General features: G+C 37.9%; 1 protein-coding gene across 2 annotated transcripts; it reads left to right on the top strand.

Annotated features, from left to right (window-relative positions):
* Nucleotides 1-3,536: 3,536 nt before the first annotated feature.
* tsnax (translin-associated factor X) lies at nucleotides 3,537-13,523 on the top strand. 2 transcript variants are annotated; one of them, XM_037783249.1, is made up of 6 exons: nucleotides 3,537-3,865; nucleotides 5,557-5,646; nucleotides 5,756-5,870; nucleotides 6,186-6,316; nucleotides 11,224-11,333; nucleotides 12,896-13,523. In XM_037783249.1, exons 1-6 carry the CDS (start codon nucleotides 3,850-3,852, stop codon nucleotides 13,271-13,273), a joined length of 840 nt encoding a protein of 279 aa, XP_037639177.1. In that variant the 5' UTR covers nucleotides 3,537-3,849; the 3' UTR covers nucleotides 13,274-13,523. The 2 variants fall into 2 exon arrangements, with proteins under 2 accessions (XP_037639177.1, XP_037639176.1); XM_037783248.1 differs by having other exon boundaries at nucleotides 3,538-3,865; nucleotides 11,224-11,345.
* The last annotated feature ends 466 nt before the right edge of the window (nucleotides 13,524-13,989 follow it).

Genomic DNA, 13,989 nt, shown 5'->3' with positions numbered 1-13,989 from the left:
CCAAAAACGCAAAGTTCTATTTGGTGAAGCCCGTCTTGCAAAACAGTGTTGGTCGCGGTCGGAGGATGCGGGGGAGACCGTAGCTTTGGTCTCCAGGGCCGGTGTCTCTGCTGTACTCTGCTCCTCTGCTCCTCTGCCTGCCTGCCTTCACACAGCTTGCTCCACCTCACATGCATGCGCGCACACTACACACTGCAGAAGACTGCGTAGCTCTGAGAATATCTAGTGAATGTACAGTCAACGTTTGTGCAGAAATAAATGCTGCAGCTCCTCCAGACCAACAGAGGTTTTCCGTGTCTTGTGAAGTGACGGGGCTCCGCATAGAGAAACGTTATCGTCTCGACCGGGTGCCGGTGTCTCCCCTGTTCCTATGTCGGGAGGCTGAAGCAGGAAAAGCCAACACTAGGATCAGCAGTGATTCATGGAGAGACCTTCGTCTGGTCAGCTAACATTACTGCCAAGCAGCTGAAATATAGAGTGATATTGTGGTTTTAGCTGACGTGTGTCGCTTCACTGTTTTGAGTGATGCTCGTTCATGTCTATGTAGAGCGAGCACAAGCGCGAGCCAGACGCTGACTTTTGTTGACTTACCGGCCACAGGTGTCGCTGTTAACAAGCATTTCTGATTCTTACAAACAGTCCCTTTAACTAATTGTTAAATTTGCATTTTCTAAAATTTCCTTTCAGTAGTGATGGCGAGATGAAGCTTCATGAAGCACTGAAGCTCTCCATCAAATTGGTTCGCTAGAGGGTTCGTTTCACGAGGCTTCATCTGGGCTTTATGTGCACACAAAACCACGTAGGCCTGTTTGGAATATATCAAATAGGCAGATATATTCCAAATATGTGTCAGTGGACAGTGAATGTGCTTGTGTAACTATAGGAAAATGATAGATGGGAGACAATATTCGTTTTCATTCAGGAATAATAAGGCACGCTCCGAAGCCTCGGCACCGCACGTAACATCACTACCTTGCAGAGCTCTGGTACTTGTTGTACTTTTTGCGGCTGGACCAACAACCAGACAAAGCTAAATTTGTGGCTTCAACAACAGTGTGTTCAACATGCACCCAAAATAAAAAGGGATTGATCCTGTGACCAACGGTAGGCCTACAGAACAATGTGGCTGAGAAACCTAAACTTAAAGAAACTACCCAAAACCCTATTTGTGCAGAGTTATGATCACATTATCCTGTTTGAGGGGTAATAGGTGGTGTTCCCACATGTTTTACTATATTTTTTAATACAATCACTCGAGGAGAGAGGATTAACGTCCTGTTACCATGGAAAACGCCGGTTCTGGTTCAGTGACACGACGTGCCGGAAGTTGTGCCTTGCTTTGTTTGCTTTGGTTTGCTTTGGTTTTGTTGGTGCAAGTAAGCAGTATAATAACAAAAGAATAGATAAAAACATTAGAATAAAAAAGAATAAAAAAAATTGAAATTCTACCAATATACAATATACAAAATAAGCTAGAAACAGAGAGTGCAAATATTGCCGGTGTGCATAACATCATAACCCATCTTAATATGCCAGCACTTTCTGTTTTCAGTATTTCACAAAGAAATAGCCATCTAATTAAAGGCTTTTTAATTTTTTGCTAGAAGAGTTCCTTGGACCTTCCTTCTTTTGTGAACTTTTGTGTTCCCCACCAAAGAGCGCCTTTATTGAACTTCCGAGCACTCCAGACCTTTTCTCTTTTTTGAAGACACATTATTTTAGTAGCACAAAGTGGCTGAAAATGTCACCTTGAGTTAAAAAAAATAATGCATTATAAGAACAGTTGTTATAATCATTCGATAACAGAGGCATTATGTACCCCAGCAGGTCGAAAGTTTGAATTTATTTTTATTTATTTATTTTTTTTAAATTTCAAAATGGCAGTATACATAGTAACAGCAGAAAACATTAAAACATTTACATACAGAAGAAGCATAGCGAAAGCATAAACAAAAAAGCTGTGCCAAACATAAAAGGACAACAGAAATGAACCAAAACCAACATAAAACCACGCGAGAGCATGACAATAATTTCACTTAAAAACTTTAAAGATATTGCATACATTCATTGTTTTCATTGCTTTTTTGTTTTGTGAGGAAGAAATTGTTGACAGATATAATTCCATTCCTTTCATAAATACAAAGGAATTAGGCTTTTTTGGGGTAAATTTACACTTGTGAATGTGGAACTTCGTGAGAATTTAAATTAAATTAATAAGAAAAAATGCTTTGCTGTCTTTGTCACTGTAATCATAGCAACCAAATATAACATTTCTATAGTACAGTGCAAAATCTGAGAACATTTTAACAAGGAAAGTTCAAATTTAAGACCTTGAAGGGAGCACTTGAAGGCACCATCAGTCAGCGCCAACGTCAGTGTGTTTTGCCCTCATTCCTGGCTTGCATGTGTGAAATTCCTCTCAAACAACAAAAGAATATCTTGCATAAAGATGTTGCTGGTTTTGTGACAGACTCATTAATGAGTTAGTGGTCAGTTATGCAGCTCGTGATTGCAATTGAGAGGGACTTAAATAGACTATCGGAATGCATATTGCAACACATTTGATTTGATTTTAATGCATAAACTTATATTTAGCTGAATGTATTATTATATACATTAATGGGGGTATAATGTGGTATAAGTGCAGCCGATGTTTGAATGACAGGGAGTGTGCTGTGCTGTGCAGAGGCAAAGCGCAAGCTCTGAACTTGGCACCAGTCGTGTGGCACGTACACAGTCTGCAGGAGTCCCTGGAGGAGGGGTTACAGGAGAGAGGCGAGTAATCTGATCAACAAAGGTTGGATGAAACATTTTAATAGCGAGAAATGACACAGGCCAATCTAGGGTGGCAGTCTGGAGATGTCTGGCTGCTCAATTTGGGTTTTTTACTTGAAACAGAAAGTATTTTGGCTGCAACGGTGAAGCCTCTGTCACTCCCTGTTGAATACATTTTACACAGCAAAATGCCTATAATTAGTAGATATCTGCAACAATCAATCATGCTTGAATTTATCTTCATAAAAAAAAAACAAGTATGCTACAAAAAATATAATCGGTTATATTACAGGACAAGCACTATCATATATATATATATATATATATATACATATATATATATATATATATATGAAAATTGGTGGTAATGTTAAATATTGCTAATTTATTATCAGGTTTTTACTATTATTATTATTATTATTATTATTATTATTATACCCTTTTGCTCTAATTTTTAATGTTCCTATTTACTGAGAATGAGCAAAAACACGTTGAAGGAGAATATATATAGCAGAATATATATATATATATAAGATAGTGCTTGTCCTGTAATATAAACAATTATATATTTTTATATATATATATCTTATTATTTTCAATTATTTGTAACTGTTTTGAATTAAAAAAAAAATAAAAATCCGCAAAAACGACTTTAGTAAGTTGCTGTAATAAAACAAATTCCACATTCTGCTATGTATACTACATCTCCCATGATGCACTTCTCATTTTCGGCTACGCGTGTAAATAGCGCAAAGGCCCCCTCGAATAAAGAGGACCCCACGGCGGATGCCTGTTATAAAAAAACAACAAATAAACGCGATATCTTTCTTTTTGTATGATATTTAGATTTTATCCTGTGTGTTTATTATCAAAGGTGGTAACCTTTATGTGTAAACTGAGCTGTTTCAGTCTGGTGAGTTTAATAATCCCTGAGAGATGTAAAGTAACACTCTGCCTCGGTAACACCTGGTCGACAGCAGCTCAGACTTCAGCAGCTAAAACAGATCAAATACAACCACAACTCAGTTTAGAGGAGTTATATTTATCTAAAGAAGAAACTGCAACACTGAAAGCATGAACAGGCGAGAAGGTAAGTCCAGCTTTAGAGGCTAAACTAAGAGTAACAGCGTTTTCAAGTTGTACTGTTGGTTGTTGTCATCACATTAACATGAGCTAACATGCATGCTGTTTGAACTGCCAGTCTGCCCTACTGTTACTGTTACAGCACTGTTACAGCCAAGACCACACTGTAGCTCAAGTTTATCTATTCATTTTAATTATTATTATTTGTGCAAACACACTTTACAGGTGGCAGAGTACAGTAGCTAACTAGTTTATTAAAGTGGTAGCTAGTGGTAGCAATAGCACAAAGGGCTGCATCTTTTTTTTTTATTATTATTGATGAATCAGCCCACTTTCTATTTATTTTAATTATTATTCTTATTTGTGCAAACACAAAAGAGCAGTGACTTTACAAGGTGGCACAGTACAGTAGCTCAAGTTTATTAAAGTGGTAGCAACAGCACAAGGGGCTGCAACTATTTATTTATTTATTTATTATTATTGATGAATTAGCCCACTATTTTCTAGTTTAGTTTATTAATAATTTGGTCTACAAAATGTGAGGCTAGGAGGAAAAATACCAGTGTTACACCGAAATCTGTGACCACAGAGGAGCCAGCAACATGAGGTGGTAAAAAAATGTGACCCCACTTTTGATTTTCTTTTAGAGTTTTGTGAATATATCTTTAAAGTAAAAAATATTAAAATAATAAAAAAATTAACAATTTAGTTTTGTGTGTTTTCTTCCACATATTTATGACAGATTACACAGGTAACAGTGGGGTCACTTTTCCTGTCAGAAATGGTGACCTCTTATGTTGCTGGCTCCTCTGAGGTCACAGATTTTGGTGTAACTAGGGATGCAGCGATACAAATTTTTCAGTCTCGATAGCGATAACTGGACTTTGAGTATCGGCCGATATCAAGTACCGATCCAATACCAGTGTATAATTAATAAACTGTATGCCGCACTGTGTGGAAGTGACTGTATCATTCTTCTATGTGTAAGGCAACATCAGGCTTGACTTAAAACTTTGCTTTCTTAGCTTTGTAAAACAAAATATAACAAATAAATACATAGATATAATTAAATGAAATTAACTCCAGCTTTTTGAGTCAGTATCAGATATCTGATCCAGTATCAATGCATCCCTATGTGTAAGAAACCCAATGTTATGTCTTCATATTATGTTTAGTTAAATAGTCACTTCATAGAAAACTAAGAAAATCAGCAGATATACATATATAAACTGGAACCAATGTATTTTTTTGTTTGGCATTTTTTATTTAAAACTGGTCGGCTAATCCAGACAGACAGATTAAAAAAAATAATAATCAAAATCAATCCCGACGGAGGTCAAAGTATCCTGATTTTAAGTGCCAAAAATGGGTCAAGCTAAAAAAAAAAGAAGAAGCTACATCCTACAATTCCCACACCATAACTCTATAGTGTGTTTTGTTAGTCCCCCGTGCCGTATGCAAACCCATGTGTTTCAAGCTCGATATCCACAGTTTGTAACACAAACTTTCCATTAAATATTTAAGTTTTCAGCCCAAGTCAAAATAACGCCATTAACATCAGGGTAAACGACTAATCTGATCTTCATGGCGTGCCTCTTTAATTTGACAAGGCCAGTTTAGAGAAAATGACAGCAACCCGAGGCATTTATTAATGAAGACAAACTGCAGTATCACTTGACTTTTTCTGCCTCGTGTCAGGTGAAGGATGTCCCCGGAGAAATGCTGATGCCGTGCAGGATCGTGATGCGAGTGCCAACCCATCCTCGCCTGTCATTGCTGCTTTCAAAGGTAACTGCATCCTCAGCATTTTGATTGCATTTTCCACCTACACATTAACTCTATTTCATTTGAGTTCAGACATCAGTTCTAACTGACCATTTTTTTTCTGTCTTTTAAGTTTTCCAACAGGAGCTTGACACCAAACACGACAAATATGAGCGTCTCGTTAAGATCAGTCGAGACGTCACCATCGAAAGCAAGAGGACTATTTTTCTTTTACATAGAGTGACCAGGTATGAACTATTGTAACAAGACAATGTAAATTGGTGTGCAGTTTAGTTTGGAAAGAATAAGAGGTTTTCTCACTTTACTCAGATTTAATGGGAGGATGCCGTTCAATTTGATGATTTTCATGTTATTACAGTAGCTTTAGTTTTAATTGTTGGGGCTTAAAGAAGCTTCCAGTTTCAGGAGACAGTTGTTTGTTTCAGTACATATGGACTGTCCAAAAGCATTGGAATAACACAATTTAGAGAGGATTGTAAAGTCTAATCTTGCAGACATTGCATTTCTAACTTTTATTCTGTATGTTTTCTCTGGATTGGAAGTGTACCAAATGCAGAAGATATTCTGAATGAAGCAGACGTGAAACTGGATGGAGTCAGACAGAAAATTGGTCAAATTGCTGAAGAGCTCAGAGGAGAGGACATCTTTCAGTTTCACAGAGCTATCACGCCAGGTGAGCTTCCGTAGACCGCTTAAATATTGAGTTTTGCATGAGCGTGCGTGTAAAAACGTTTTCAGGAAAATTATTCTGCAAAGATACCATGCCATCAACTTAAAAATGACAAAAAAATCCTTTGTTCATTTTCTTCGGCTCACCCATTAAAGGGACAGTTTGGGTGTTTTCAAGTGGGGTTGTATGAGGTACTTATCCATAGTCAGTGTATTACCTACAGTAGATGACGGTTGGCACGCTCCCAGTTTGGAGAAGCAGACAGGAGTTACCGCACGGAAGCAAAGCAATGTACTGCTGTGGACATAGCCGGCAGCAAAACGTATTTTAGCCAACTAAAAGAAAGGCTCAGCTAAAAAAATGTATATCAGTTTAAGTGTACGCTACATTTAGAATATTTTCCAACAGCAAACTGAACTGAAAGTAAAACGTATCTGTACTATTTTTGTCATCTGAGCCTGCTGGTTTTGGAGCGAGCAAAGACAAGTTTCACTTTCAGTTCAGTTCCCCATCGAAAAGGAGAAGGAAAGGGCTGTCTGACAGCAGATAAAGCGGTGAAAATATTCTAAATATAGCATAGTCTTAAACTGATATTGATTCTTTTAGGTGGGCCTTTCTATTAGGTGGCTAAAATCAGTTTTCTGCTGCCCCATCCACAGCACTGTATTGCTTTGCTCCGGAGTCGGTACTCCTGTCTGTTTCTCCAAACTGGGGGCGTGCCCACCGTCATCTACTGTAGGTACTGACTATGGATGAGTACCTCATACAACCCCTCTTCAAAACACCTGAACTATCCCTTTAAATAAACTGCTTAGCTTACAGATGCAGTTTTACATGAGTGCATGTAAAAATGTTCAAAGTGAAGTTTTCAAAAAAGTTATTCAGCAAAGATACAATGCCATCAACTTAAAAATTCATTAAGCAAAGCAAATACATACAGTAAATAGCTCAAGTTTAGTCTGAGATTATTTGAGATATACGCTAATGTACCTCTTCATTTTTTAAAAAGCAGTTGGTAATCATTGTTAGTTGCATTGCAATTTGTCACCACCTTTTGCTTTGCAATGTGAAGCAGAGACACCATTCTCCCACTAGTCTCTATACTGTATGACTTGGTACAATTCATTAATGTTTTTTTCTGAAATAAAGAACCTGAGTAGAAAATAAGCAAACATTTTTAGCCACGGTGTGGCTCTAGGGATGGTAATGACGGATGGTCCACCACTTTGGTCCAGACTGAAACATCTCAACAACTGTTGGATGGATTGCCATGAAATCTTGTGCAGACATTCATGGTCTCCCCTCAGTTTGTATTACATTAACTTTGGTGATTTCTTAACTTTTCATCTGGCACCATAATTAGGTCAAAAGTTTTAGTTTTTCCAATACTTTGGTTCATGATCAAATACCTGCAAAACTCATGACACTCTCATCAGCCTCAGCTGTACTTTTTCTTTAGTTCTAATTACCAAATCATGCTAACATGCTAAACTGAGAGGGTGAACATTTCACCTATTTTTGTGATTTATATCATTTTTATTGATTTCACTGTATGAACCAACACAGAAATTCTAATATTCTATTCTATTAATAATCATAAACATACAGCATACATACATGTATATATGCATGTACGTACATACTGTATGCTCATACTTACCTACTCACATTTACAAACTTAAACATATGCTCATATACAGTAGATTTAGACACACATAGTACACATGTACCCTCAAAGCTGCATACAAATATATCCTTTTTTTCCATAAATCTTTCAGTATTATGTAGTAATTCTCATCTAATTCACCTTCAATGTAGTTTCAATGTAGTCCATAAAGAGTCCTAATTGTCTTGCAATCCAATCTCTACCATTAGCACATACGTTTATTACAATAATATACTTCAAAAACCCTCCCCGCTTGATCACATGCTGATGAATCCTATCACTCATTCTGAACGAGATCTTCTCTAACGAGGCTACGTTGTGTAGCTGAGTAATCCATTCAAGTCTGGCAGCCTCTTAATAAAATCTGTCTCCCCATCATTACACTAGTCTGGGTGAAATCTGAAGTTTGACAGTATAATAAAGTAATAAGTAATAAATTCCTGAATTGAGAAACAAGCTCTGACAACAGACACGAGTCAAAAACTTAATGTGGAGCTTTCAGGAGAAATGATCTCTGCTGTGCTGCTATCACCTCAACCATCCTGTTTGTGATTTAGATTTATTGTAAAGTCACTGATAGTGTGAGAGCGTGACCTTGATGCAGGCCTGGATATGACAGACACACCCTCTGATAAAACTTGTTTTCCCACTAGCATCAATGCCAGTTTTTGTTAGCGTAGCCAAAGCGTCTGCAGTGTTTGGAGAAAAGCATTACTGGGAGCGAGCGTGAGCTGTTATCTAGCAGCTGGGGAAGTCATTTTTAGATTGTGGTCACTCAGGAATCACTGCTGCATCCTCTGCGACGTGACCATTGGCAGTTCCCACCAATTAGATGCTTCATTTTTTTCCATTTTTATCGTCTTTATTAGATTGAGACTGGGCTCGCTGCACGACCTCTCCAGATAATCTTGGCTGGACGAGAAGTCTCCAGGCATGTGTAATGGCTCTGCTTTTTTTAATAGAAGGACCATTAAGGATACTGTGGGCTAAATCTGAACGTAATTGCCTCTGATAACAGGGCAGCGCGGCTCTTTGATAAGCTCTTTAGCTTGACCCAACCAGCAGCAATGGGACAGTGCAAACACAAAAGTGTACTGTTGGGTTTTTCCCAGGGTTCACCTGCAACTCAGTGAACCACGCTGTGGTCAAACATTAAACTCAATTAATCTGTGAGTCATCTGTGGCCATTCATACATGTTTGTTGAATTTTGAACTATTAAAACTACTGATCCAGTCAGGCTAAACACACACGCAGGCCTCAACTTTTCCAACCGCTGTGCCAGTAAAATCCTTGAGTCATTGTTTAGACATCTACAGTCAGTTTTTTTTTTCTTTTCTGGGTCTCTCAGTGACCAAAGGTAACTGCTGCTTCAGACTAAATAACACCAACAGCTCCTGGCAGTAAACTCAGGAACTGAACTCGGCCTGCCTGCCTCAAAGCCTGTGTAACCTTTTCATGTCATATCCTGTCCGCCTCAGAGTGAGTCGTATTCGCTCTTTAGCCCAGTGTCACAGCTGTGGGGCCACTGGCAATGTTTACATGTTTCTAGTGTTTTTTTATTTATAAAGGTTATGAAAAATTTGTAGAAAATGACTACTGTACTAGTACTTACGACATGAGAATAGGATATGGTCCCTTTAATAAGCAGTTCATTTAAAGCTCCTGACAAGTATTTCTCTACAACAGTAAATATTCACGACTAAAAATAAGCAAACATCTAAGTTATGAAAAACATTGTTATGACATTATATATGACGAGTTTAAAAGTCAAAAACTGTCATCTAATAATTCAGGCTGTTCTCATACACCGTTTGTAGCTATACCTACGAAAAAGTAATGCACTGTAATTCGTATATATCCCATGAAATCATTCCGTATGTAATCCACAAAGTATAAAGAGCGACAAACGCCACATACAGGAGGTCGGGGTAGATGGATGGGTGGGTCAAAAAAAACGCTGGATATGTGCCCAGAAGACCGGTGTTCGTGTCCCGCGTGAAACCAGAAATCAACGTTGATTTATTTGTCAGGCAACTTCCGGTGTTATTTTAACTCCATTGACACAAACTCAATTGAAATTGACACTTGCGTCAAGTGTTGCTGGACATTCATAGGAGAATGCACAAAAAATAAGGAATAACTTGCCGTAAGAAATCATACGAACAGTTGTATGAGGATTACGTTGAATAATTGCAGTATCCTGATTGGTGCACAGAAGTACGTGCAGTGTCTAACCGGTTCAATCATTTTACTTTAACAGTAAGTTATAGACAGATCATCTAAATTTAAAAAAATTTAAACTTTTACACACTGCACTCTACATGACCAATTAATAATTGAGTGCCACTCAGTGCTCAGTTAGCACATGAAACATTGCTGGCATCAGAGAATGTAACGGTATGAAGTAAACATGCACATATAGAACCAAATATGACTCTACTTACTGAGGGTGCAGCTACTGGGGATCTATAGAGCCTTTCAGGTGCGGTGCTGTTCGCCCGATGGACACACTTCTTCCCCTGAGCTATAAATAGCACAGGGATGCTGCGGACATAAAACAGAGTCAGTTCACAAACAGTTAGGAATGTAAACACACGTCACCGCAATGTTGAATTACAGTGACAGAAGTCTCTCATCTGAAACAACCAAACTGCTGTTTGGCAGAAAATGTGTTTATGTAGGACTCCATTGCTCAGAGTGAGAAGCTGATTAAGAAAATATTTTTTGTTAATGATTCATAATGAGTAAACCATTAAAAGTCAAGTCAAGGTAAATGAAGTGGAGATGAACCTCTCGCCTCTCTGTTGCACACTGCGGTTAGCTACGCTGAGATAGGATGCCCTTTGAAGTTCAATTGCCGCTCCAAAAGTAAACTTCAGACACAAAGTCTTCCGTCCTGTGATTATTTGATTGTTGTTTACACAGGGCCAGAAAACAAATGAGGGGTCATCTCAGCCCGCTACAAAAAATGGCCACTGTTGTTCAATCAAAAGACAGCGACAGGAAACAGGGTTTATTTGAATCGTTATCTACATCTGTGATCTATACTGTGCAGATACCATGTAGTGTTTATACACACGCTACAGGCTACACTCATTTGATACATGGCTGACCTCCTTTTTAGTCATTAGTAGCATTTATTTGTTTAAATAAAGGCACCCACTGTATCCTAAACAAATTTAGATTCAACAGCTGATTCAAATGTTTTGTGTTGATTCATTTCAATGTGATTTCATGCTTTAGGGATCCAGGAGTACGTGGAGGCCGTATCTTTCCTGCACTACATCCGCCATCGCAGCCTTATCAGCCTGGAGGAGATCAACGTCAGACTGGTGTTCATGAGACCAGAGAAGGTAGATCCTAAGGTACATTTAAAGAAGACTTTGTGGTAAAGCTGCATGCTCTTGTTTGTTTTGTAATCTCATATACAGTTCAATCAATCATTCAATCAAACTTTATTTGTATAGCCCCTTTCATACAGGTTCGTGCCGTTCAAAGTGCTTCACAGATACAGACTGACAAGCCGAAAATAAGACAGAACAAGTGTGGACCGTAAAACTAGAATAGACAAAAACAATTCAACAGTTTAACAATGAGATAATTTGAGACCAATGCATGCGAGACAATAAAAAGATAAAAATGTAATCAAATAGAATTAAAAGCTTTTAATAACAGTAATAGTAGTAAAACAGTGTGAAAGAATAAGATTATTAAAATAACAATAAAATATAGTATAATTATACATATTAAATACAATAAAATAAGTGATTAATAAAATATAATACAATTATTAAAAAATAAATTAAGTGATTATTACAATTTAATAAAATTCTACAAATTAAATACAATAAAAGTTGTGATTAATAAAATAACAATAAAATATGATAACATTATACAAATTTAATACAATAAAATAAGTGATTAATAAAATAACAATAATGTATTAAAATTATACAAATTAAATACAATAAAATTAGTAATTAATTAAATGACAATGTAATAAAATTATACAAATTAAGTACAATAAAATAAGTGATGAATAAAATAACAATAAAATATAATAACATTTTACATATTAAATTCATGTGAGTGAATTAATACAAATAACAACCAGTCTCAATCAAAAGCCTGGATGAATATGTAGGTTTTGAGTTAGCAAAACCAATTCAGTATTGGTCCATGTCATGTCATTAAAAAAAAAAATTGTTGTTTTCCATTTTTCAAAAAACAAGCTTCACAAGATTTAGAGGAATAGTTCGACATATTGGGTAAATACACTTATTCGCTTTCTTGCCATGAGTTTTATATATATAACTCTCATGTCTGTACGCTAAATATAAAGCTACAGCCAGCAGGCGCTCAGCTCAGCTTGGCTCTGTCCAAAGGTGAAATCCTTGGCTTCATATTTAGTGTACAAACACAGAGTGGTATCAAGCTTCTCATCTAACTCTTGGCAAGAAAGCAATTAAACATATTCCTCAAACTGTCAAACTCTTTGAGAATATCATAGTTTTGTATGTTCATTTTACTTTATTTTACAGTCCCTTTCTCAGCAGTGGTAATGGCACAAAAAGGCAACGTCGGGTGTTACTATGTGCTGCATTTACAAGAAGCATTGTGCATGTAATTTTATCCACTCAGCCTGTTATTTTCAAAGACGATGGGTGCCTGTCGATGCAGGCAAAATTGCCTGAATCTCAACATTTTGTAGTAAAAGCATCATCATGCTTGAGAAAAATTGGACTTTGCTCATTTGTAGCTTCTACTAGAAGCAGAGCCACACAGCATAACAATCGCATCTTGTAAATATTGTTTTCACCACCAATCATGTGTCCAAAAAGTGTTCATAATCAATGTCTTTTGTGGACATTTGTGTTTGATTTTTATATTCATTCTCATGGTGTTTTCATCTCAGGACTCAGCTGAAGCCCCACAGCCTGGAGGTCAGGTCCTGACCTTCCAGGTGACGCCCTCCGACTACCTGCTCGGCGTGGCCGACCTGACCGGAGAGCTGATGCGGATGTGCATCAGCAGCGTGGGCAACGGCGACATCGACACACCCTTCCAGCTGAGCCAGTTCCTGCGGCAGATCCACGACGGCTTCTCCTACATCGGCAACACGGGCCCGTACGAGGTGTCCAAGAAGCTGCACACGCTGCGACAGAGCCTGGGCAAAGTGGAGGACGCCTGCTACGCCCTGCGTGTCCGCGGCTCAGAAATCCCCAAGCACATGCTGGCCGACGTGTTCTCCAGCAGGACCACACACATGGACCCGGAGGAAGGAGTGGTCTAAGTCCTGCACCGACATTGTTTACGTTCTCTACGGTGTCATTGTCTGCTTCATTTCTGCTCCAGTTTGATGTTTGTATGTATTTTTAATGGGATTTGACAGACGTTTGATACGGTTCGTGACATGCTTGTTAATTTTGTTTTGTATTATTAGAATAAAAACAGTGTTACAATAGACAATGGATTATTTTCCTTTGATAAAGATCTGTTGACTTCAGTTGTTTTGCATGAATAAAAGTTCTGTGCCAAATATGCCATGCTCTCCACGTCTTTAAGCTGCTTTGATAATGTGTGTGTTTATTTTATTTTTCTCTGTCTGCCCTCCCCTCTCTCTATCACACTCAGATAATCTAAGGTAGAACCATTGGCTGCCTGCACTCACTGCACACTGTGTGGAGGAGGAACATGTGACCTTTGTACATTGTACGTGCCTATTCTCTGGCTGGCACACACACATACACACACACTGCCTCCTTACTCTACTCTCTTTAAACAATCCTCACCACTGCAATGACATCAACTCAGAATAAGGCTGAGAAGTATTCCTGGCATAGAGCTGATATCCTCCTGTTGTTTCCTCATCTAATTATTACCATCCAGATAAACAGTTCAGCTGTGTTCATAGAGTCTGCATAATCAGTAACAGAAGCTCTTATTTGTGTTTGAGGAAACAAGGTCTTACTGTCAGATTTAACAACATGATTGCCTCTGCGTAGGTTT

This window comes from Sebastes umbrosus, chromosome 10 (genome assembly GCF_015220745.1).
Source record: "Sebastes umbrosus isolate fSebUmb1 chromosome 10, fSebUmb1.pri, whole genome shotgun sequence".
Classification (NCBI taxonomy): Eukaryota; Metazoa; Chordata; class Actinopteri; order Perciformes; family Sebastidae; genus Sebastes; species Sebastes umbrosus.
Note: the sequence above shows the minus strand (reverse complement) of the source record. Positions and strands in the feature narration are given on the sequence as shown.

Excerpts from the sequence above, each read along its gene's own strand:
- tsnax (XM_037783248.1), top strand. Across the intron at positions 5,871-6,185 it reads CTTTTACATAGAGTGACCAG|TGTACCAAATGCAGAAGATA; the intron begins GTATGAACTATT and ends CTGGATTGGAAG. Across the intron at positions 6,317-11,223 it reads TCACAGAGCTATCACGCCAG|GGATCCAGGAGTACGTGGAG; the intron begins GTGAGCTTCCGT and ends TTCATGCTTTAG.